The 26,125-nt window shown below is 35.2% G+C and overlaps 3 protein-coding genes across 4 annotated transcripts in view; all 3 read left to right on the top strand.

The window, feature by feature from the left end:
• The window catches only part of LOC116720695 (uncharacterized), a 69,478-nt gene extending 60,005 nt beyond the window's left edge, over positions 1-9,473 (top strand). Inside the window, exon 10 of the mRNA XM_032564085.1 lies at positions 5,950-9,473. The gene's annotated coding sequence lies outside the window, so the exon portion shown is untranslated. The remainder of the gene's footprint in view (positions 1-5,949) is intronic.
• A 1,555-nt stretch (positions 9,474-11,028) lies between these two features.
• Positions 11,029-14,738, top strand: LOC116719479 (uncharacterized). The gene is made up of 5 exons (XM_032562001.1): positions 11,029-11,159; positions 11,301-11,690; positions 12,827-12,973; positions 13,068-13,129; positions 13,282-14,738. Exons 1-5 carry the CDS (start codon positions 11,123-11,125, stop codon positions 13,402-13,404), a joined length of 759 nt encoding a protein of 252 aa, XP_032417892.1. The 5' UTR covers positions 11,029-11,122; the 3' UTR covers positions 13,405-14,738.
• A 7,091-nt stretch (positions 14,739-21,829) lies between these two features.
• LOC116719437 (uncharacterized) lies at positions 21,830-25,096 on the top strand. Of its 2 annotated transcripts, none has more exons than XM_032561952.1 (5): positions 21,830-21,970; positions 22,072-22,464; positions 23,024-23,170; positions 23,262-23,317; positions 23,513-25,096. In XM_032561952.1, exons 1-5 carry the CDS (start codon positions 21,934-21,936, stop codon positions 23,627-23,629), a joined length of 750 nt encoding a protein of 249 aa, XP_032417843.1. In that variant the 5' UTR covers positions 21,830-21,933; the 3' UTR covers positions 23,630-25,096. The 2 variants fall into 2 exon arrangements, with proteins under 2 accessions (XP_032417843.1, XP_032417842.1); XM_032561951.1 differs by having other exon boundaries at positions 23,256-23,317.
• Positions 25,097-26,125: the final 1,029 nt, after the last annotated feature.

Genomic DNA, 26,125 nt, shown 5'->3' with positions numbered 1-26,125 from the left:
AAAACTGAAGTTATTATTTTTGGACCTAAAGAGGAACGATCTAGAGTCAATGCACAGCTTCAGTTATTACAACTCAAAACCAGCGATCAGGCCCGAAACCTGGGAGTAGTGATGGACTCTGACCTGAACCTCCAGAGCCACATAAAGACAGTTACAAAGTCGGCCTTCTATCGCCTGAAGAACATTTCCAGGATTACAGGACTAATGTCTCAGCAAGATCTAGAGAAACTCATCCATGCGTTCATCTTCAGTCGCATTGATTATTGCAACAGCGTCTTCACAGGTCTGTCCAACAAATCACTTAAACAGCTGCAGCTGATCCAGAATGCTGCTGCTCGTGTTCTCACTAAAACCAGGAAGATAGAGCACATAACACCAGTTTTAAAGTCCCTACACTGGCTCCCTGTAGCTCAAAGAGTAGACTTTAAAATACTGTTGTTAGTTTACAAATCACTGAACAGCTTAGCACCACAATACATTAAAGATCTGCTGTTGTTGTATCAACCCTCCAGACCTCTCAGGTCTTCCGGTTCTGGTCTGCTCTGCATCCCCAGAACCAAACTTGGAGAAGCAGCTTTCAGCATCTATGCACCACAAATTTGGAACAAACTTCCAGAAAACTGTAAAACAGCTGAAACACTGACTTCTTTTAAATCTCAACTAAAACCCCGCCTGTTTAGAATTGTATTTGAAATGTAATCAATTACAAATTTATTGATGGAACTTGACTTAATGTCGTGTTTTGATTGTTGATTCTATGTTGCATTGTGTTTCTGTGTTTGATATGATGTAAAGCACATTGAAATGCCTTACTGCTGAAATGTGCTATACAAATAAAATTTGATTGATTGATTGACTATGATGTATCCTTTCCTGCTAAGTTTTCTGTGAAGGCTCTCAGCAAGGTTACAGAGTGTTTGTTGGTATTTTTAATCCTTCTAGAAAAACATTATACCTGTTTCTGCATTTTATAAGTACTACTTAAAATTAAACATCTTTTCATATTGTTCAGTCCCTTCATGATTTTGAAATTGACTGTAAATTTTTAAAAATCTTTTTGCAATTAAAATCACTAGTTTTGTGGAACCAACTTAGAAATAGTTTCAAGGAATTTTGCAACATCTGTTTTTATGTATGACGTTACTTGTGAATTTGTCAACCGTCATATGATGACGGAAGAATAACTTGATGTTAAATTAGGCTGAGGCAGTGGTGTAGTAAAAACACAAAATTCTGCCATGTACAGGTGGGAGTTAGTGGTCAGTTAAACCCAATGTTTTTGATTATTGTTGTGGAAAATTTCCAATAAACTTACAGTTACACATTAGTGGGGAAAAAATGTGTGAATCTGTTGATTTTACGTAAATTTCCACAATAACAGAAAACTGGGTGGACTGTTGGATGTAATTTGGTGTCTGGAGTCTTGAGGACCACACAAAAAAGCCATGGAAGACCAGATTTGGCCCCTGGGCCTCTAGTTTGACACAAGTGCTCTATTGGATCAAAATGTTCCCACATGAGTTGCTTGTTTTCTCACAAACTGAAAATGCACCTTTATATCACACACAAACTAACAAATCACCAGCACTTAGGATCTGCATGTGAGCTGATCATTGCAGTCTGTATATGTTGAAATTACTCATTACTCAAATCTCATTATGAAGCAGACAGGCTTCAAACACCATCAATGACTCATCAGGAACAATACAAGCCTTCCTAGATTTCTTGAGACAAACTTTGAAGCCACAGTGTTTTATTGTTGAGTTATAGTAAGGAGTCAACTCAAAAGGAGGGTTTCTAAACCTACCCAAAACATTCTGATAGAGTAAAAACATTTTTTTATTTACTTGCATTTGCATTATAAATTTTAAAATTTATCAAATTTATAATGACTGGGACTTTTATTGTTTTGTTTTATTTTATTTTATTACATTCAGTTATAAAGTGCTGACATTTATCCGAAGAAGAAAATTGGACATCTTAATAAGTTGCTTATCTAAAAAAGCTGTAAATAATTTATGTTCTTTTATGAGACAACACTGAGCGGACAGTATGGCCAATTCAAACCCCCGAACTCTTTTTGTGTGGTGAATGTTACAGGAAATGCAGACTGACAAACAGCTCCTTCATATCTCTGCAGAAGTATACATGCAAAGAGATTGGACATGCAGATAAATTCAGTTTTACAGTCCATTATTTTACACAGCTGCCTTTCCATTCTGTGTCAAAGTGTCTGCATTTATTTTTTTCTCCAAAATTAGATATATTTTTTAATAATCACCAATCTTCTGTCACTGTATGACCTATTGGTTTAGCACTTCTGCTCTTAAAATATAGGGTTTTTTTATACAAAGGTAACTCAGAAATGAAGGCATGAAGTAAACTGCATTGAAGCCTGATTTTGGGTCAGACAAACTATTTATTTACTTTTTTACCCTTTTTACATCTGCAGCTTTACGTAAAGCAAATATATTGATTTTCTGACAAGGTGGTCAAGAAAGGTTAGAGTTTCTGTTATATAGTTTCCATTGAAACATTAAAGAAAACAAAGCTGCCAGTAAAACTAACCACCATCCACAACCTTTTTGTTGTGTAAAATACACCGGAAACCCTCACTGACAAACAGCCCCCTGTTAATCTGCAGAGGATGACGTGTAGACAGATTAAGCCTGCAATTTAGGCAAAATGGACTGTTTACAGCTACGAGAAAATGAAACAGTTATGCTGTCAAAACTCAGGCCTTGTAAGTGTCAAGTCTGTTTTTCCTTGAGCGAACTTTACATGAGACAAAATTACTGAGACTTAGCACCAACAATAAGCATTTTGTAAAACCTCAGAATTAAATGTTCCAGCCAATCAACAGCTGCTTCTTTTTCAAGAGGATGAGATAAAAAAAATGTAATTCTTTTGAGATTAAGTTGAGATCAAATATTAAACATGATGAGCAAAGGAACATACAAAGGTCAAATCATCAGAAAGGATCTGTGTGAAGATAGAGCCCTGCAGCAACAGTTGTAAATACATGTGAGTTTGCTAGCATGTAAGAGTGAATTCAGAATATTTAGAAGCAGTTTTTTTCAGAAACTGTAAGGCATAAACATGGAACAACTAAAAAAATGCCCAAAATTATAAACTACTGGTGACTCTTTAGAAAGTTTTATACGATTGGACTGTAATGACACAAAGTTATACAATGTACTATTATGGCTTATGGAAATCAAGTTTGTGGAGTAAAAGCTGTTCTTTTTTGCATTTGTTTTATATGTTTTTGTTTTTTATCTTATTGTATTTTTTGTTTTGTTTTGTTTTGCTGTTGTTGTTTCAGACCATTGTTGCTGATACAATATGAAATCGGACTCTCTAAAAACTTGATCCAATATTAATTTTATTTTTACTGGTCTTGACTAAACTTTGACCTCATGTTTTCTAATTATTTCATAGTAGAAGTTATGGTTACCAATAATGCAAAACTTGTATTGCAAACAAAATTTTGATTAATCATATTTTGAGTAAATACACTATGTGATGCAAAAGCTATGTCCAAGTAATAAGATAAAATTGATTTTAAATCTGTAAATCTTGTATCTTATTTGGTAAGACATAATTTTGGACATGACAGTATGTACTCACTTGTACATACTTACAAACTGAGTATGTAAGTTTGTATTGAAACTGACAAATGAAAACTTGCCCTGCTCTGAAGCATCAAACTTAAAACTTGTGGTGCGGTTAGTTTTATTTAGACTCTTTACCAAATCTCACCATGTTGCAACAATTCAAAAAGCCTAACTGTATTTTGAACACTGTCGTCTGTAAAACCACAGAATGAAACGTTCCATTCAACCAGCCAATCAACAGCTGCTTCTTCTTCAATGGAAACATCTATGTCATCTTATCGACCTGTATAAACCTGTAGGTCTTTCTTTGAACTCAACGTAACTTCCACCATGGATGGACTGCAGACGATTTTGATTTTTTTCTTAGGTAACATTTTAACATTTGAGTGACATTTATTATCCAAAAATATAAACAATCTTGATGTCATACTATGATGATCACAACATTAGAATTTATTTTTCTTTCAGGACTAGTATTCTGCAGTCATTATTGCATTTCTGAATCAGTGCAGGAGGTGACCTTCAGACCTGGAGAAAACATCACTTTATACTGTGACTGTAAAGTATCAACTGGAGTATTTGTGGCTTGGTTCTTCAGGAACTGCTCCCTTAGAAATCAGTCTCATTATGTTTTAAGAGCTTTGAATCAGTTAAAACCTGAAACAAAATTTCCACGTTTGAAATTTTTAAAAAATGAATCTTCAGAATCTTATGATCTACTGGTTATAAATGCCACTAATTCAGATGTGGGCTTCTATTACTGTGGAACCGAAGAGACAAAAGTGGAGAAAGACAATGAGAAGAACATCTTCCGTAAAGACATTTTTACGTATGGGAATATCTCTACAAATCTCATCCTCGGTAAGCAGTTTTGAATTTCCTATGTATTGTGTTGTGACTGTGTTTCCTAAGAAAAGTTACATTTAAAAAAGAAGTGATAAAGATTAAATGCTTTCTTGAACAAAACCATAGGTAGAGAGGAGAAAAATTACAATATTCCAAATGTTATTTTGTATTATGCACCGACTTAGGCACAGAATTTGTAATTTTAGGGTATATAAACTTTAGAAAGGAGAAATGGGCTCAAACTAAGAAAAAGGATAAAATACTGTTGACAGATAAAAATAACTTTTAAGCTTGGTAAATTTCCTTCAAGCTATAACGAAAAAATACCAAGCTTTTTATGGAATTTGCTACATTGTCCTAGATCAAGAATAGATATTGTTGCTAGAAAAAAAGAAGGAAACTATTCTCCATACATTATTAAGTTCATTCTCACAACTTAGTATCTATAAATCACAATTTAAAAAAAATTAAATTCATAAACATTGCTTGCTGCTTTGTGATTGATAGATTCCAGTGTTGCTCCTTCAAATACAACCATGTCTTATGAGCAGTGTGGTTTGTGCTGGAAGCTGCTCTTTTCTCTGTGTCCTGCTGTTTTTATTTTTTCCACCTTCTTGACCTCCATTTTTGGTTTTCTCCTTCACTGGAAAACAGGTACTGGTAAAAGAATCCTTCCAAATCTACATTTTAGAATGCATTTTTTTTATTCTTAACTCGCACCATTCCTGTTTTCATTGCTGCTGCAGAAATGCCTCGTGATAAGGAGGAGAAATGTGACTCCATGAGACTACCAGAAAAAACAGAGGTAATTAAATAACCTAAATAATTCAAACAACTATATTTCATTGACCTGGTAAAGTGTAGTTAGAGTTTTCTGTGATGGATCACAATTTTTACTACACATATTTTATTAGTCAACAATGTTGCCATCTTTGCAAATAAAAATGTTTAATTTTAGGGGAACGATGTGTACTTTGCTGCCCTGGAAATCCATCTGGCATTACAGAAAAAAAAGAAGAGAATAATCCACACATCAGACTTCTGCATCTTTACTGATGTCATATACAACATGAAAGTCGAAGATTAAAATGTTCTGATGTCAGTGTTTGTTAATTTGGTTATGAATGAATGAATGAATGAATGAATGAATGGCAAACTAATAAAAATATTCAGTTATAATTGCTGCCAGCTGCAAATTAAAACATGTTCACAAGTTTGACCATCAAAACAAAATTATTAAAAAATGCAAGCAAACAAAATAAATAGGGCAAAAAATCTTTGTGCATAAGGTTTTCCTTCATAATGCTAAATGTATTTCTGCTGCACTTCCTGTCTTTGTTTTTTGATCTCTCTTCTTAACATGTTTAATGTTAAGAAACAGTGAAACTGCTGTAACCTGAAAGTGCAGTCTGTCCTCTGCAGAAGTGTGAGGGGCCCTTTGTCATTGTGGATTTCCTGTTTTACTGAGCAGTGACTGTGTTTAAAGGTTAACTTTGCTTTAAATTTTGTCTTATTCCACACATCTAGATAAGCAATGAAGTTGACACATCTATAAACAAACTCAATAAGAAGTTAGTTTGATTTTTAGTTTGAACTTCTGCAAATGACAGATGTACACAAAATGTTCCAGAAACAGCTTTTGAAAAGTAGTAGTAGTAGTGGTAGTAGTAGTAGTAATGACTGTTAAGAAATGTATTAGATCAATAAAAAGAAAAATTATATCTAGAGACAGATATTTTCTAAAAGAAAAGGCTTTGGGAATATAAGAACAAAGTACATCAGGGTATTATGAATTTCAAAAGAATCCCTCTTTATTTTGGTTCCAGTTATTGTCATTTCTCAACCATAAAATATATATTTTAGCTGAAATGGCACTGTGTACTAATACATAGTCACTGTAGTAGTCTGTCTGTTGTGATGCATGTATTCATACAGATGTATTCATACAGATTAAATTGTTTTATAGTACACTATATCTTCTTAGTACTTTTGAAAAATATAAATGAAATAAAATCTGAGAAGTAGGAAGTGCATTTGTATTCACCTCCAAGTCTAGAGGTGAGTATTTACCATTTAAACCCATGCAAATGCTTTCATGCACTATATACTTTATGTTGATGCATCACATAAAAGCCTCCCAAAATGCATTAAATGGTTACCCAAGAGAAGACCTTCACCAGTCACCAGGTTAAGTGGTTGTCCTAAACCAGAGAAAGTAGCAAATTGGACGTTTGTCTATCTGGCAAGGAAAAGGTTCCACATGTATGACAACCAATGATGTTAATGATAAAGACAAGAAAATGCCATCAGTAGCACTATTGTAGGCTCTTTCTTTTCAGTGCACCATCAATTCAGATGGTGCTGAGCTTAACGCCTTTGCTCTTACTTTGTTTTCAACTAACCCTGGCTATTCTACAGTTGTTTACTTGCATTTTGAGAAAACCTTTTCACTAGAAAAGGCTCATTAACAGTGATGACTGGTTATCCACTCGTCAGGACTCAACTCATATCTCTGGGATTACAGGATCATAGCTTCAGCAATGGATGTGACCCTTGTAACAATAAGGCTGCTTTCACAAAGTAAATGAGGTTTTGTAGCTGATGTACACCATGTATCTTGACCGTGGTGAGAGATCTTTCTGATCTCCCTGTACTTGTTTGAGTTGATGATGACTAATAAAACCCTACAGTTTGATACTCACAGGGATCTTAGTAACAGTTTATGTTTTGGGAGCTGACAACAGTCCTTTGACTTTATACGAATAGCAGTGGTGAGTTTTATGGTGTGAATCTATTGGGCATGTTAACCACCTTCATTTCATCATTACCAAATCTAGTCAAACCTCCAGTTACTTCTGAACTCATGCATCATGCTATGAAAGTAGATACAAATCATTAGGAGGAAAAACAACTCAACACAGTTTGTATCAATAACAAACGTGGTTTAATTGCTAATTAAAATATTCAAAGATTGTGATTTTGAAAGATTACAATCTTTGAATATTTATTTCCTTAACTTAAAGTTTATTGCACACTGTTATATACTGCCATCTTGTGAGTATCTTACAAGCAACGTGGCACGAATAAGATGGAAGTTGCAAACGACTCAATGAGAATCCTTTGTGGGATGCCCAGAGGGGGAAGTGGCAGTCAGATGTTTGTAGTTGTGGTGTTTGCACCTTTAAATGACTTTTAAGGAAGTTAATGTTCACCTTCAGGGAATGATTCAATGATTGTGGTAACATAAATTTTAGGACTCGGATCCTACAAAGAGTTCTTGTTATTCAGCCAATCTGAGGAGATACTGGTTGAAGTGTCTTTGTGAATGCATTTATTTCTTTTTAATTAATTCAGATTTTTTTTCTTATTTTATGATTTTGTATTTGAAGATTGTTTTTATATTTCTTGTTATGGATTGTATGCTTATTTCATTTTATGTAAATATGGACGTGAAGCCTGTTAAGAAATATTGAATCTAATTTTTGTTTTCATTACCAACTTCTTCTGGGATGAAAAGGAGCCATCTGTCACAAAACACATTGTACTGCACAAACTGTACAGGTCAATTAGTACTTGCTTTAGGTGTGTTTTCTATTGGCTATGGTAACCATCGACTTAAAGTAATGTCCTATAAATGGTTCATAATTGGAGGAGATTGTTGAGACTTATTTTGGTTTTATCAAGCCCTCAGATTCACATTTCCTCAGCTATTGGACTCAAACATACTCAGTGGAAATGGAGAGTAAAATAAATCTTCAGGAACGGATATACAGAATAAAAGCCAATTGAGATTTAGACATTTCTGTATGATCTATTGTAATCTACAGGAGAGAATCACCAGTATAAGAAACATGGCTTCAAACTGGTTTGTTTACGAGTTCAAAACTGACGGTAAGTACAAAATAACTATGGTTGGGGATAAAATGGAAATAGGAACTGAGGTGAACTGGTGAAAACTAAAGAGTAAAGGCAAAATTGCTTTGCAGATTGATAGAGTGATGTGGTGATAGTATGAATTGTGTGACCAGCCAGCTGGAGGACTTGAAAGATACGATGTGGTATGGTATATTTGAAAGTATGGCATAGAGATACTTCTGAAGCATACTTCAGTAGTGCTGACATAGATGCCACATGAAACCTCCTGTCATGCTTCACTGTCAGCTTTATTTTTGAAAACTTGCAGCTGTATGGGATATTGCCATCTAACGGCATGATCTTCTCTTTTCCTGCAAAGTTTCATGGGCTCCTCCGCTCTGTTCCTCCCATCCTGTTGTTTGTAGAGCCCCACTGCTATGCATACTTAATATATGAAAAACAAACATAAACGCTGTAAAAGATAGTCTTTATTCTTTATAACTTTGGTTGATAAAATCCAAGGATAATCACACTGATGAGCATTTGTTCTTTGTTCTGCAGATTTCATCATATTGACAAGATAAACCTGCAGTTTACCTGCAGGCAAACTGTGCAATTATTGCACAGTTTGCAATAATTGTAATTCTGTTCTCTATGTAGTTGTACTTTTACAGTGTATTTTTGATTATGAGAGGAGATGTGTAGCTCTGTGCAGGAGGGCAAATATTCTTTATGCAAGTGGAAAAATATATATTCTTTTTCACTGAAAAAATAAAGGTTTTTTGATTTACTTCTATATATATCACAGAGGAGATAGGTTAAAAATATTAGTACTCTTATATACCAGGAAATGGTTAACTTTTTCTGTAGTTGCCTAACAATAGTCATTCTTTGTGTGAAAGAGAGGAAATGAAATTGATTGGGTCATGGCTTTAAAGCTGTGGAACCATCTGCTTTCACATTTGTGGTTAGCTCTACTGACTGTTCCTTTATAACATAGATAAAGAACATACCTGTTTAGTCAGACATTATTTTAGAATTAAGTCTGGCATTGTCAAGTGAATAATCTTACTGTTTTTATTTTGGAATTTTTGTCTTATGTATGTCCATTTTATTTTACTTTGTATTCTGACTGATTAAAGAGCTGATAAACCATCTGCTTTCATACTTGTGTTATGTGTCCAGTGTTTAAAATTTTATTTTACTTTACTTTGTATTCTGACCAATAGAAAAACTATTTAAATAAGCCACTATTTTCTTTTCACATTCATTAAAACATTTATCTGACAATTTTAATTTCTTTGATGTTTTTTCCTGAGATGAGTAACTATTATATAGCCTGTGTTATACACAGTAACCCAGAGGGACTGTACACAGTTTTGCAAGAGTAAACATACCTCTTTTAAACATTTTGTGAAGTAAAAATTACAAAGTTTTCCAGATTAAAAAAAACAGTCCAAATCCGAAAAGTATGGCGAGCATTTGTTTACACTCCCTTATTTTAGTTTTCATAAATTAAATCTTGAGAAAACAGAGGAAGGAGAAGTTTAAATATGAGATAGATTATGAAACAATGTCCCAAGTTTTGAATGTCTCTCCACCCTATTCAATTCACCATCCCAAAATGGAGAGACTCAACCAAAAACATATCAAGACGTGGCTGTATAACTAAACTTTTAGATTGGTGAATCTGTTGATAGGACATTAAAACCATGTAGAACAAGCTCCTCTAGCTACGTGTGACAAAATATGAACTGGCCTACATGGAAAAAGCTATGAGTGGCAAAAAAATGTCAATAAATCATATTGAAAACAAGATCCTGACCATGACTGATGGTGGTGGCAACATTATTCTGTGAGAATGCTTTTCTTTATCAGGAACAGGAAAGCTGTCAGAGTTCATGAGAGGATCCTGTATGAGGTTGCAAAAAGACTTTAGACCTGCGGAGGTTGGACACCCCAGCAGTACAAAAACCCTGAACATTCATCTAGATGTGTTGAAGAAGGAGTTGCAAGACACAAACCCTCAAGAATTTGGGATTCAACACATATGACATAACTGATAGTTACGTATAAAGAAACAATTTTAATTTAGATACGAATTAAAAAGTGCTGAATCCAAGTCGGGTTGTATTGTTAAGGACACAGTTTATCTTGATAAACACAATAAATGCAGACTGTGAAATATTCTAACACAAAGAATAATTTTCTGTTCCCAAACACATCCATGACTGTACAGATCTGTCCAAGTTCAAATCACATCTAAAAACATGCCATTGTATATCAACTTTTAATGTATTACAATGGTCCTGTTTTTTGTAGATTTTTTTAACATGCTCTATATTTAAGTGTTTGATGTACTTAGTGTTCTGTTTGTACATTAACTTGCTTCCTGTAGAATGTCTCTGAGTGCTTGGAAAAACGCTATACAAACAAAATGTATTATTATATAAGTATTTTAAGATGATCTTCACAACTACACTTAATATGTACAATTTTAACCGTATTCAGTAAAGCAGTATGTATGTTTGGATTTCAGGAGACCAACTAAAATCAAACCTCTCAATTCTTTGTTTTCTTTTTTGATTGTTTTCCTTTTTTATGATAGTCTCACAAAGCAGAAACTGAAAACCAGTCACTCTTCACTTTATACACGACTATCAACATACAGACCACACAATGTTCCATTCAACTAGCCAATCAGCAACAACAACTCCTTTAATGGAAAAAGTTTCACTACAACATAACTATATCCGCAAATAAAGGCTGTGAAACTGCCCTCTAGCTCCAGGTCAACATCAACCATGAACCAGCTACATGTCGCTCTGGTGGTTTGCTTCGGTAACTTTAAATTGACTGAATAGCAGTTTATGGAAAATGTTTAAAAAGTATTTCATATATTTTTAATTTATACAGAATGTTTGACTGTTGTTCTGCTGAAATTTAACTGAAGAAAATCTTATTACTGTATTTCTGTTCCAGGAGTTGCTTTATGGAGTCGTTTTTCCATTTCTACCTCAGTGGTGCAGTTGACTGCCAGACCTGGAGAAAACATTCTTCTCTACTGTGACTGCAAGAGGTCATCTGGAGTGTATATTGTTTGGTACAAGAATTCTTCACATGAAGACAAACCAACTCTTGTTCTAAATGTAAAGACTGATTTTGGAACAGAAAAGATATTTCCTCGTTTCAAATTTCTGAAGAACTTTACATTTGATTCCTATGACCTGCTGATTGTGCACGCCAACAATTCTGATGAAGGGCTCTATTACTGTGGAACTGAAGAGACAAAGGTGGAGAAAGACAAAAATAAAAATATGTTGCAGAAGACAATCCACCAATACGGCAACATCATCACAAAGATCACACTTGGTAAGTATTTTCTTCTAATTACATGAAAATTCTAAAAGTGATCATGGGAATCTAATTACCTGACAAAATACGGACATAAATATAGAGGAGGAAAAACAAAAGTATTGAGTCTAAACAAATTTACAAACATCAAAAACACAAGAATCACACTTAGAAGTTTTACCAAAATATGATTATCTTGTTGATGAAAATCAATTTTGCTGAGTTATTCTTTAAATGCTTTGATATCTTATCAAAAAGCTTGACAATGTGAAACATCATGTTATTTATTATGTAAATGCTGAAACAAAACTGAAAAGTTTTGAGTGATTGTCATTCTACAATTTTTATATATGTTTATTTCTTCATAAGAGTTTTGACACTGAGATAATAGAGACCCTGGGGAAACAGTTATATTGATGAATATCCCCAAAGTAGTGCAACTTCATTCATAGTTCACAATAAAATAAAATATTATTTTTGGAATTCTTAAAATGTACTCACAACCTCTCTACTTTAATGTCTCCATAAAGCAGCTTCATTCTTAGTAGCCGATGATTACTCAAAAAAATATAGAAAAAGCAAATAAAGACATTTTTGTTATTAAATCATACACCAGCTCAGGTTTTATATCCAGTCATATTCAATAAGCTAGAATATGCATTCCAGGGAGGCTCTTTTGTCGAATCAAAAGTGCCCTTTAAAAGCAGCAACCTTTCAGTAGGTATTAAATTTACATTTCATTGAGGCCACATTTCGCAATTACAAATGTTTTTTCATTGGTCTGATAAATAAACAAATGTGGCATAAATGTGGTTTTTCATGACAAAAATTCATTAGAATTAACAGAAATAATGGCTTGTAAGCATCAGTCTGTGCAAAAAGTAATCTATATAATGTGCTTCACTTTGTATGGAATTGAGATCCGGAAATTAACTTTTTCAGGAATATTCTAAAGAAGGTCACCTTTCCACCTCGTTAATCTTTAGATTTAATTTTCAACTCTGTGGAGATTCAAGTTCCTGCCTTGAATCTAAAAGATTCAAATCTCTGTCCTGACTGCACTCCAAAACAAAAATATTACTGCCTGATATGTTGTTGAAATGAAACGTTTACACATTAATTGATTCTTTGAAAAATGTTTGTTCTCAATACAGATCAAACTGTTTGTCATTCAAATATCACCCAGACTGCAGAGGACTGTGCTGCATGCTGGAAGATGCTCTTCTCCCTCTGTCCAGCTCTTGCTCTTCTTTTTGTCCTCATTTCCTCAGCTACAGTTTGTCTGATTTACCAGAAAGCAGGTACTTGTGAATTTTGTCCTTTTTTATTTATAGCTGTCATAAGGACTCTTTGATCCTGAGAATTAATCTTAGCATTTTGCATTCCTTCCTAAAGCTAAAAAAGCTCAAGAAAACAATAGGAGGCTTGAAATGAGAAGACAAACCAGGGAAACACAGGTAAAAAACTACTTACATGTAATCTGATTATGACAAATCCACGTCATTTTTAACTGACACATTACTAGGACAGGTTTATGCTTGATAGTCTATCTAAAATATCAGGCCCCAACATTTGTTAATATTTAAAAAAAAAACATCTTGAATTTTAGGATGAAAATGTTTGCTACGCGGCTCTCGAAATCCATCGACCATCGCAGAGACCAAAGAGGAAGAGGAAAACCCAGCCTTCAGACTTCAGCACATATTCTGACCTCAAAACATCTGCGGTGTAGGAGATTGACACTGAACTCTGAAATTTTAGTCCTGAATAATAAGTACCAGTTGTGTTCTTTCTCCCATTCCCTAAGAATTTAATGGCAGATTTTAAAAAAATAAATTATGTATTTCAGAAAACTTATTTTTGTTTTTTAACAATAAAACCATTGTACATCATCCCAGACCTAATTCCAAAACATGGTTAAAGGCATATATGTGCAACATTCATTCTGGGGGTTTTTTGTGGTTTTTTTACATTTCTTCTATGTAGCACAACAGTATTTGACAAAACAAAGTAATTTTTCTCTGCCTCTTTTCCAGTACAACCCAATTGTCATATTTTGTCATTTAGAATTTTTCTCTGTGGACCCCAATTTTTCATCTTAAAAGTGACTATTGGTTAAAATTGCTAAAATTAAAATTAAATTTGACCTTTGATATGACCTTGTAAAACCTGATTTCTGTTTTAAAAATAAATTGCTATTAGGGGTCCCTGTCGGCCTTGAGACCTTAAGCAGCAGGTTAGTTTGTTTGTCTTGGAGCTCTTTAGGTTGCCTTTGTACTCAGAAAGCTTTTACCATGAAATAATACTGAACATGTATGAACTTTAGGAATTTATAAGTTGAAGCTCAAGTTTTAGAATTATATACATGCAAAATACATTTTAAAAGCAGAATATGAATTCACATGACAGTTTAAGACTAAATAGAAAAAGAAAACCTATGGAACACCAAAAGTGACAAAATTCCAAAATCAAACAAACAACCCCAGATTCTAACAAAGGGAATAAAATAATAATAATTAAAAAAGGAATTCACCAGCTAGGTTCTTCCAATTTAATTTTTATGCAAATGACAAAAAAACTAAATAATAAAGGGCAAGAGTTAATGCATTTTTAATGTCAGCTTGATTTAACAAATTGAAGGCAAAAAATAGGCTATTTGGGATGGTCATATGAAGAGCACATTAACATAGTTTCCACCATAAAAACTAATTTTCTTGAGAAGTGGATTAAGTAAAACTTTAGTTCCTGAAGTCAATAGACCAAAATTAAAAGCAAAGTGTGTCAAAGAGAAATAAAGAAATTATCTTCAAGCCTGCCATCTCTATACATTACAAACCAATTAATACATTACAAACCAGTTAATCTAGCCACAGCCTGGGTGTGTTGTAGGAATTCCATTCCAAATGGTTTCCTATGATGTATCCTTTCCTGCTATGTTTTCTGTGAAGGCTCTCAGCAAGGTTACAGAGTGTTTGTTGGTATTTTTAATTCTTCTAAAAAAACATTATACCTGTTTCTGCATTTTATAAGTACTACTTAAAATTAAACATCTTTTCATATTGTTCAGTCCTTTCATGATTTTGTGACTGACTGTAATTTAAAAAAAATCTTTTTGCAATTAAAATCACTAGTTTTGTGGAACCAACTTAGAAATAGTTTCAAGGAATTTTGCAATATTTGTTTTTGTGTATGTTAGTTGTGAATTTGTCAATCGTCATATGATGACGGAAGAATAACTTGATGATAAATTAGGCTGAGGCAGTGGTGTAGTAAAAACACAAAATTCTGCCATGTACAGGTGGGAGTTAGTGGTCAGTTAAAACCAATGTTTTTGACCATTGTTGTGGAAAATTTCCAATAAACTTACAGTTACACATTAGCGGGGGGAAAATGTGGGAATCTGTTGATTTTACGTAAATTTCCACAATAACAGAAAACTGGGTGGACTGTTGGATGTAATTTGGTATCTCGAGTCTTGAGGACCCCACAAAAAAGCCATGGAAGACCAGATTTGGCCCCTGGGCCTCTAGTTTGACACAAGTGCTCTATTGGATCAAAATGTTCCCACATGAGTTGCTTGTTTTCTCACAAACTGAAAATGCACCTTTATATCACACACAAACTAACAAATCACCAGCACTTAGGATCTGCATGTGAGCTGATCATTGCAGTCTGTATATGTTGAAATTACTCATTACTCAAATCTCATTATGAAGCAGACAGGCTTCAAACACCATCAATGACTCATCAGGAACAATACAAGCCTTCCTAGATTTCTTGAGACAAACTTTGAAGCCATGGTGTTTTATTGTTGAGTTATAGTAAGGAGTCAACTCAAAAGGAGGGTTTCTAAACCTACCCAAAACATTCTGATAGAGTAAAAACATTTTTTTATTTACTTAGACTTAGACTGACTTTATTGTCATTTTGCATGCACAGGGTGTATACAGAACGAAATTTCGTTGCATACGGCTCAGGACAATGTTTTGAGGTTCCAATGTTGTGAGGTTACTCCAGAATAAAATAAAATACAGTATAAAATATGAATATAAATATGAATATAAAATATAAAGTGCAGGACTGACAGTAAAATGGAAGTTACTTAGCTCTGTACATGTGCAAGGTATGAAGTGGAGACCAGAATTTTGAGTGCAGTCCAGTTAAGAGTTCAGCAGTCTGATGGCAAGTGGGAAAAAGCTATTTCGGAACCTGGTGGACCTGCACCAGATGCTGCGGAACCTCTTTCCAGAGGGCAGCAGGGAGAACAGTCCATGGTGGGGGTATGAGGGGTCACTGATGATGTTTCGGCCTCGGGACACGCAGCGCTGGGATGAAATGTCCTGAATGGAGGGAAGGGGGCCCCGATGATCCTCTCTGCTGTCCACACCACTCTCCTCACGTTCTTCCAGTCGGAGGCGCTGCAGCCTCCACACCACACAGAGAGGCAGCTGGTCAGAATGCTCTCTATGGTGCTTCTGTAGAACGTCTTGAGGATGGGCGGGGGCAGGTGTGCTCTTCTCATCCTCCGCAGGAAATACAAGCTTTTCTGTGCCCTCTTGACCAGAGACGTGGTGTTCACAGTCCAGGTGAGGTCGTTTGTGATGTGCACCCCCAGGAATTTGGTGCTGCTGACCACCTCCACAGCCGAGCTGTTGATGAGCAGTGGAGCGTGGCTGGGCCGGTTCTTCCTGAAGTCGACGATCATCTCCTTCGTCTTGTCAACGTTCAGGATCAGGCTGTTGTCTCTGCACCAGTCCACCAGCTGCTCCACCTCCTCTCTGTAGTCCAGGTCGTTGTCGTCTCTGATGAGGCCCACCACCGTTGTGTCGTCCGCGAACTTCACGATGTGGTTGGTGGCGAACCTGGGGACGCAGTCGTGTGTCATCAGAGTGAACAGCAGAGGGCTCAGGACGCAGCCCTGAGGGGAGCCTGTGCTGAGGGTGATGACATTGGAGGTGTGTTGTCCGATCCGGACTGACTGAGGTCTGTCGGTGAGGAAGTCTAGCAGCCAGTTGCGCAGGGGGGTGCTGAAGCCCAGGTGTCCCAGTTTTCCTGCCAGATGCTGTGGGATGATTGTGTTGAACGCTGCTGAGCTGAAGTCCAGGAACAACATCCGCACATGAGTGTTCTTCTCCTCCAGGTGAGCCAGGCTCGGGTGTAGGGCGGAGGAGATAGCGTCCTCAGTGGAGCGGTTTCGGCGGTAGGCAAACTGGAACGGGTCGAATGTGGGGGGGAGTCTGGAGACGATGTGTTCTTTTACCAGCCGTTCAAAGCACTTCATCATGATGGGAGTCAGTGCCACAGGCCGGTAATTGTTGAAAGAGGTGACTTGAGGTTTCTTTGGCACCGGAATGATGGAGGCAGTTTTGAGACAGGCTGGCACTGTGGCTTGGTCCAGTGAGGTGTTAAAAATGTCTGTTAGGACACCAGCCAGCTGACCTGCGCATTCCCTGAACACTCGCCCAGGTATGTTGTCGGGGCCTGGGGCCTTCCATGGGTTGACTCTTTTCAGAGTCTTCAACACATCGGCTGTGTCCAGGCAGAATGCCTCCTCTTCCTGGTGGGGAACAGTTTTCTTTGCCGGAGTACTGTTCAGTGTCTCGAACTTCCCAAAGAAGTTATTGAGTCCATTTAGAAAGTCAGCATCAATTTCACCCACTGGGGGGGAGGATGGATTGTAATCTGTGATCGCCTTTATGCCTTGCCACATACTCCTGGTGTTGCTGGTGTCGTGGAAGAACTCCTGTATTTTCCGACTGTGGGTTCGCTTTGCTAACCTGATAGCACGGTTCAAGTTGGCTCTCGCTGTCCTCAGTGCCTCTTTGTCGCCAGACTTGAAGGCTGAGTTCCGTGCTTTTAGCATTTCCCATACCTCCTTAGTCATCCAGGGTTTTTGGTTGGCCCGGGTGATAATGTTCTTAGTGATGCTGACGTCCTCTGTGCACTTGTTGATGTAGGCTGACACAGTCATGGCGTACTCATCGATGTTGATCTGGTCGTTGTAAGTGGCTGCTGCCTTGAACATCTCCCAGTCAGAGCACTCAAAACAGTCCTTACTTGCATTTGCATTATAAATTTTAAAATTTATCAAATTTTATTGTTTTGTTTTGTTTTATGTTATTTTATTTTTTTTACATTCACTTATAAAGTGCTGACATTTATCTGAAGAATAAAATTGGACATCTTAATAAGTTGCTTATCTAAAGAAGCTGTAAATAATTTACATGCTTTTATGAGACAACACTGAGCGGACAGTATGGCCAATTCAAACCCCCGACCTCTTTTTGTGTGGTGAATGTTACAGGAAATGCAGACTGACAAACAGCTCCTTCATATCTCTGCAGAAGTATACATGCAAAGAGATTGGACATGCAGATAAATTCAGTTTTACAGTCCATTATTTAACACAGCTGCCTTTCCATTCTGTGTCAAAGTGTCTGCATTTATTTTTTTCTCCAAAATTAGATATTTTTTTTAATAATCACCAATCTTCTGTCACTGTATGACCTATTGGTTTAGCACTTCTGCTCTTAAAATATAGGGTTTGTTTATACAAAGGTAACTCAGAAATGAAGGCATGAAGTAAACTGCATTGAAGCCTGATTTTGGGTCAGACAAACTATTTATTTACTTTTTACCCTTTTTACATCTGCAGCTTTACGTAAAGCAAATATATTGATTTTCTGAAAAGGTGGTCAAGAAAGGTTAGAGTTTCTGTTATATAGTTTCCATTGAAACATTAAAGAAAACAAAGCTGCCAGTAAAACTAACCACCATCCACAACCTTTTTGTTGTGTAAAATACACCGGAAATCCTCACTGACAAACAGCCCCCTGTTAATCTGCAGAGGATGACGTGTAGACAGATTAAGCCTGCAGATTAGTCAAAATGGACTGTTTACAGCTACGAGAAAATGAAACAGTCATGCTGTCAAAACTCAGGCCTTGTAAGTGTCAAGTCTATTTTTGTTTCTCCTTGAGAGAACTTTACATGTGACAAAATTACTGAGACTTGGCACCTACAATAAGCACAACATTCCATGATATTTCATGGAAATATATATATGGCCTTTATATATATATATATATATATATATATATATATATACTGCTCAAAAAAATAAAGGGAACACTTTAAGTGTTAAACACCTGTTTAAGTGTTCCCTTTATTTTTTTGAGCAGTATATATATATATATATATATATAAAGGGCAGGATTTCCTGTTTTGACTCCTAGTTACTGTACTGCTGTAACTCAAACGTCTGTAGTCATACACTGGAACAGCCAGTAGGTGTCATCAGTGCCTTGTAAATGGGCTTGGTTGTGCAAATTATTGACTTGCCAGAATTTTACAGGAAAGGGTGTCTGTATGAATATTCTTTTAATGTTGATTTTATGCAGAAGTGTGTACCAAGATGTGGTGGATTTCTTTGTGGGACTGTGTGGAAATAACTCAATAATCTTGAGTGAAAGAGGGTGATCAATGTAGATTTCATGTGAAATGGGAATATGCAAAATGCTATTTCTATTGTGGTTGAAGAAGTAGAGGGGGTGAAAAGTAAATATCACAATGTTCACCTAAACTACAGACCAGACTGGAGACGCAACAGTGAAGCTGTCAACAAGAAAAAACGGAGTAGAATTCTTCTTAAGGAAGCTCAAGTTTGTACCAAGATATGTTTGGTGATATGTTTGCACCAAGATGCAAAATATTAGAGCCAATATCAAATGAGTGTGCAATGATAAACACTTTATAAAATAAGAGAATAATTGACAACAGCAAAGTTTCTTCAGTCAGAGGCGTATTGGCATTTGCTGTGTTACAGGCAGGTACAGATGAATCTTCCTGTCAACAGTCGACATCATATCTAAAGAAGCTTTTGAAGAGTTACTACAACGTTTATGTCCCATCCTCGCAAAGCACTGTGACTTTTAGCAGTAACTCAGCTATACAGGTAGCTAAACACTTTCCCATCCGTCCACCAAGAAGCACTCCATGTGGTTCTTTAGCAGGGTTTAATGAGAATCGTGTAAAACTGTAACACACAAAGGTACAGAAAATGAATGCCAGCTAGGCTAACACATTGGGCTGACATAAGTAAAAATGTCTATCTTCACATAAACATCTCAACGGGTTACAAATTATGATTTATATGACAAGCAAATTAGAACAGTACTTACAGACGATGCTGTTTTCCCTTTTTCGCACTTAGATTAACGAAAACACAACAAAAAGGGCTTCTTTCGGAGCACATGGATCAACAGGCCTTCTTCCTTTCTGATAAACAAGTTGTAGTAATAAAAGTGACCACAAGACGGCGTCAGTGAACTAGCAATAGACAAAATTATAACATTTGCCACTAGGTGGCCTCAGCAGATGAACTTAACATTGAATAACATTACATTAAACAGGTTTCACTACAGTTTATGTTTCTCTTTGGATCAAATAGTTTCATTAAAGTGAATTTAGTTTAATCTTAAGCAGCCAATCAACAAATTCTATAGACTGGTTACTTAAAGTATGGGTCAAAACTTTAACCATCTCTCAGCTTCGCATCATAGTCAAACTTTGATGGATAGCAGAAGATTCTAGTTGTGTTAATATTTCTTTTACTTCTAAACAACATTTCCCAAAATCAGTTTGAGTACGATTTCCTTTTAGCACTTTTGTACATGTTGCTTATTTTCCATTTAAAATCTTTTAATCTTGTTTGAAGACTTGATTCCCTAAATTCTAGTCCAGACCTTATTTTGTATAATTATTTGCGCAGTGCAGCATCTGTGCTACGGATAAATGCAAGGTCAGGAGAAACCATCAATCTGAATAGTGACTGCATATTTGAACCCCAGTAAATATGATGTACTTTTTCAGGAACTGTTCCCATAACTAAAGTAAAAATACACCAAAAGAAGCCCAGAAGCTGACAGTGTCATGCTATCATCATGGGCTTTCCCAAAAGGTTCCAAGGCATAGCTAATATTCTGAGTTTGAATAAGTAAATAATCCCCAAGGATAACTAGTTAAAATACAAGTAAAAACATGTAAAAAGTAAGGATAACTGTATGCTGATTACCTGGTTACCATTTCCCTACTGTACTGCCTTAGCTTGTAAAAGTTAAGCAGTTAGAGTGTGATGTTGAAACCTAGAAATATGTTGTGATGATTGCCACATCTAAGGAGGAGGATGAGATAAAAAAAATGATAAAAAATGTAATTGTTTTGAGATTAAGTTGAGATCAAATATTAAACATGATGAGCAAAGGAACATACAAAGGTCAAATCATCAGAAAGGATCTGTGTGAAGATAGAGCCCTGCAGCAACAGTTGTAAATACATGTGAGTTTGCTAGCATGTAAAAGTGAATTCAGAATATTTAGAAGCAGTTTTTTTCAGAGACTGTAAGGCATAAACATGGAACAACTAAAAAAAGCCAAAAATTATAAACTTCTGGTGACTCCTTAGAAAGTTTTATACGATTGGACTGTAATGACACAAAGTTATACAATGTACTATTTTGGCTTATGGAAATCAAGTTTGTGGAGTAAAAGCTGTTCTTTTTTGCATTTGTTTTATATGCTTTTGTTTTTTATCTTATTGTATTTTTTGTTTTGTTTTGTTTTGCTGTTGTTGTTTTAGACCACTGTTGTTGATACACTATGAAATTGGACTCTCTAAAAACTTAATCCAATATTAATTTTATTTTTACTGGTCTTGACTAAACTTTGACCTCATGTTTTCTAATTATTTCATAGTAGAAGTTATGGTTACCAATAATGCAAAACTTGTATTGCAAACAAAATTTTGATTAATCATATTTTGAGTAAATACAGTATGTGATGCAAAAGCAATGTACAAGTAATAAGATAAAATGGATTTTAAATCTGTAAATCTTGTATCTTATTTGGTAAGATTTGGATCTTTTGGACATGACAGTATGTACTCACTTGTACATACTTACAAACTGAGTATGTAAGTTTGTATTGAAACTGACAAATGAAAACTTGCCCTGCTCTGAAGCATCAAACTTAAAACTTGTGGTGCGGTTAGTTTTATTTAGACTCTTTACCAAATCTCACCATGTTGCAACAATTCAAAAAGCCTAACTGTATTTTGAACACTGTCGTCTGTAAAACCACAGAATGAAACGTTCCATTCAACCAGCCAATCAACAGCTGCTTCTTCTTCAATGGAAAGATCTATGTCATCTTATCGACCTGTATAAACCTGTAAGCCTTTCTTTGAGCTCAACGTAACTTCCACCATGGATGGACTGCAGACGATTTTGATTTTTTTCTTAGGTAACTTTTAAACATTTGAGTGACATTTATTATCCAAAAATATAAACAATCTTGATGTCATACTATGATGATGACAACATTAGAATTTATTTTTCTTTCAGGACTAGTATTCTGCAGTCATTATTGCATTTCTGAATCAGTGCAGGAGGTGACCTTCAGACCTGGAGAAAACATCACTCTATACTGTGACTGTAAAGTATCAACTGGAGTATTTGTGGCTTGGTTCTTCAGGAACTGCTCCCTTAGAGCTCAGTCTCATTATGTTTTAAGAGCTTTGAATCAGTTAAAACCTGAAACAAAATTTCCACGTTTGAAATTTTTTAAAAATGAATCTTCAGAATCTTATGATCTACTGGTTATAAATGCCACTAATTCAGATGTGGGCTTCTATTACTGTGGAACCGAAGAGACAAAAGTGGAGAAAGACAATGAGAAGAACATCTTCCGTAAAGACATTTTTACGTATGGGAATATCTCTACAAATCTCATCCTCGGTAAGCAGTTTTGAATTTCCTATGTATTGTGTTGTGACTGTGTTCCCTAAGAAAAGCTACATTTAAAAAAGAAGTGATAACAAAGATTAAATGCTTTCTTGAACAAAACCATAGGTAGAGAGGAGAAAAATTACAATATTCCAAATGTTATTTTGTATTATGCACCGACTTAGGCACACAATTTGTAATTTTAGGGTATATTAACTTTAGAAAGGAGAAATGGGCTCAAACTAAGAAAAAGGATAAAATACTATTGACAGATAAAAATAACTTTTAAAGCTTGGTAAATTTCCTTCAAGCTATAATGAAAAAATACCAAGCTTTTTATGGAATTTGCTACATTGTTTTAGATCCAGAATAGATATTGTTGCTAGAAAAAAAGAAGGAAACTATTCTCCATACACTATTAAGTTCATTCTCACAACTTTTTATTGTATTGTGCTTCTTCAATATATTAACTAAAACACAAATGTTGGATTGAGTATCTCATAGCAAAATATAACTTCTGAATAGAAATATTATTTACATTTAATTTAAAAAGCTTTTGTGTTTGATCAAGACACCTGTGGAATCTGTTCTGACTTTAAGAAGACAGTGGATGACTGTGATGACTGCTGGAAGCTGCTCTTCTCTCTGTGCCCGACTATTTTTCTTCTCTCAGTTGTTTTCTCCTCACTTTTAATTTACTTGCTTTGTCAGAAGACAGGTATTACAACAATCCACTCTTTTGCTTATTTAAAGTTAAGCTATTGTGATGAAATATTACTAAGTGGATATTTTCCTTCTTTGAGGTAAAGAAGATCAAGACAACAAAAATCAATCTGAACAAAAAAGATACACGGAAGAGACGCAGGTAACAATACAAGCCTTTTTTGCCAGTTGGTAAAGCACAGGTATTCTTTGTGTCACAATTATCTGCCCACGTGTTGTAGTTACATTTTTCAATGAAAACCAGCAAGTCTGTTATCCCTTTTTTTATCATTGTCCTTCCACTATATAAAGGTTGTCATAATATTATGTTTTAGTAATTCTGAATTTCAAATGTTAGGATGAAGACATATGCTATGCTGCCTTGGAAGTCCATCAGCTATCAAAGAGACCAAAGAAGAAGACAGTGAAAGTCAAGTATAGCGCCAATGAAGATTCACATTCTCCTTGCATGTAATCCGACAAAGATCAATGTATTCCCTTTTTTGTATTGTCCTTCAAACCTAAACCTTGACAAAAGTTTTTTATCCTTTTCATAAATGTTTCATGGACATTTTAACATATGGTTGAGGAAAAATTAGGTTGCCCTGTTAAATGCTTATTTTTATTATTATGTTCACATGTCTCATAGCAAAATATAACTTCTGAATATAAATATTATGTACATTTAATTTAAAAAGCCTTTGTGTTTGATCAAGACACTTTCTTTTGTTTCTGTAAAAGAAATTATTTACTTATGCAAAAACAAACTATGTTTTATAATAGCAAAGAAAAAAAGGTTTTCTAGCTGACAAACATGTTAGGGAACCTTATACTCTCTAGCTAGTGTTACACATTTTACTTGAAATAACTTCAGTTAGAAACTTCCCTGAACAGTCTAGCAGTCTAAAAGAAAGTTTGCCCCAATCCTCATTTACAGCTTTGATGTTTGAAAAGCTCCTTGCATCTACAACCATGTGAGGTTTCAGTTCAGATCAAAATCACAAGCTCAACTCATGCCAGGACGTTTCATATTCCGAGTCTTAGATGATTTTACTCATATTTTGTGGGTATTTGTAATGTCAAAAGGTTTTGTTCCATTTCAGCTTTTTAAAACATTTTTTTCACAGATATTCTTACATTTTCTTCAAACCACATAAAATTCATGATTAATTAAAGCATTCCCAAAATCATGACACCTCTTGCTCCGTACTCTTGGTGTATGTCTTTCTTTTTCTTTTTTTGTTTTTGCATTTCATTTATGTCATATGTGTCCTATATGTGTCATATACAAACAATTTCACTTTGGACTAAGCTGTCCAAAACATGGTCTCTCTTTTATGTGTAAGAGTTTCTAAAGAAGGCTACGTTTGAGCAGTCTCTTTGTTTTTCTGTCCACAGTAGCAAGAGTCTGCTATGAATTATGTGTCGACAGCTTAGAGTTTCAGGAGACTTCTTTCAGTATCTTGCGGTCTGCATTCAGAGTGAACTTGTGTGGATAGCCATAAAACGTAGCATTTTATTATATGTTATGTTACATTTAATATGCTATCATAAAACTTAATAGTTTGTTTTTAGTGTTAAAGTGATTAAGGGTCCTGCCCTATGGCTGAGAGTGTTTTCTAGCACCGAAAAGGGACGAACTGAAAGGCCTTCCTTGCTTGAATTCTTGATTTCTTCCTAAAGTCTCCCTAAAGTTAAGACAAATATTTAAAATCCAAATTGCGTGTGAAAATTTGATAAAGTTAAATCTTTAATCAGCTAAGTAATGTGTTTAATGTGTTTCACTATGAAACACATTAAACTAATGCTTACATTAGATAGTGTATAGATGTCAGAACAGGGCATAATAACTTTCAGTGGCACAATGTATGGTGTTTATTGTATATTTACTCTCTAAATGGCACAACAGGTTCAGAAAATTAAATAAACAGAATAAAATTTGTCTTTATGCTTTTAATAGAAAATACACTGTTTGCATTTTTTATTAAAATATGTCAGTTCTTCATTCAGTGAAGAACTAACAGTGGCTAGAGTATGCAGAAATTTTACTCAGTTAAGAGAAGCAATACTTTTAATTGAGGATGTGAAGACACATGATGCTCAGACAGAGCTTGTGGTTTGTGGCTATATAAACAACTTAATGTAGTACCTAGCGTGACCCAAATATTCAGTTTAACTGCACAGCAGCCAATCAGATTGCCTTTCTGGATGACAATGTGTATTTTAGGTATGTTTTGAAAACAAAAAGAAAACTATGTGAAAATGTTATGAATGCCAATACTTGATGATGAATGCCAGCTGGTGCACATAATACACGCTCTAAGTTGGAAATTGCCTCTACTTTATAGCCAGCGCAAAATGTGATGCAATGAAAATTTTGCCAATTGCTTGTCACATGACCATGAGCGCACTGGTTTGCTTTAATCTTGCATCTCCCACCCCTCTCTTCCCATAAACAAGGGCACTTTAGATTTTATCTTCAGCTCACCCATTACTGCTCACACAGTGAAATTTCAGCGATGTCACAAGATAACAAGGAGCCAACTTCAAAGTTAACCTTTACGACATGGCACCACTGAGCTGCAGTCGTCTGTAAGGCTGACTCAAACGCAACAGGTGCAAGATCATTTACCACTCCGGTACAACTTAAAAACTTTTACATTGTGAAAAAGTTCAAGAACTTATTATTAATTTAAAAAACAAAAATGTATGTATTATGTAGATTCATCACACATAGACCAATATATTTAAAGCCTTTATTTTTGGGCAATTTTGATTATTATGGTTGGAAGATGATAAAAACCCAAAATATATTGTATCTGAAAATGTGAATATTATATAAGGTCCATAAAAATGCATGTAAATTTTGATGCCTCTTTTTGCATGAGTTACTGCAACAGTTCAGTGTGGTGCTTAGGCTCTGACATAGCTAAAATGTTGAATGGGGGGTATTATGTTTAATGCAGTAAAT

Source organism: Xiphophorus hellerii, chromosome 5 (assembly GCF_003331165.1).
Source record: "Xiphophorus hellerii strain 12219 chromosome 5, Xiphophorus_hellerii-4.1, whole genome shotgun sequence".
NCBI classification, from domain to species: Eukaryota; Metazoa; Chordata; class Actinopteri; order Cyprinodontiformes; family Poeciliidae; genus Xiphophorus; species Xiphophorus hellerii.
This window is presented reverse-complemented; position numbering and strand designations above follow the sequence as displayed.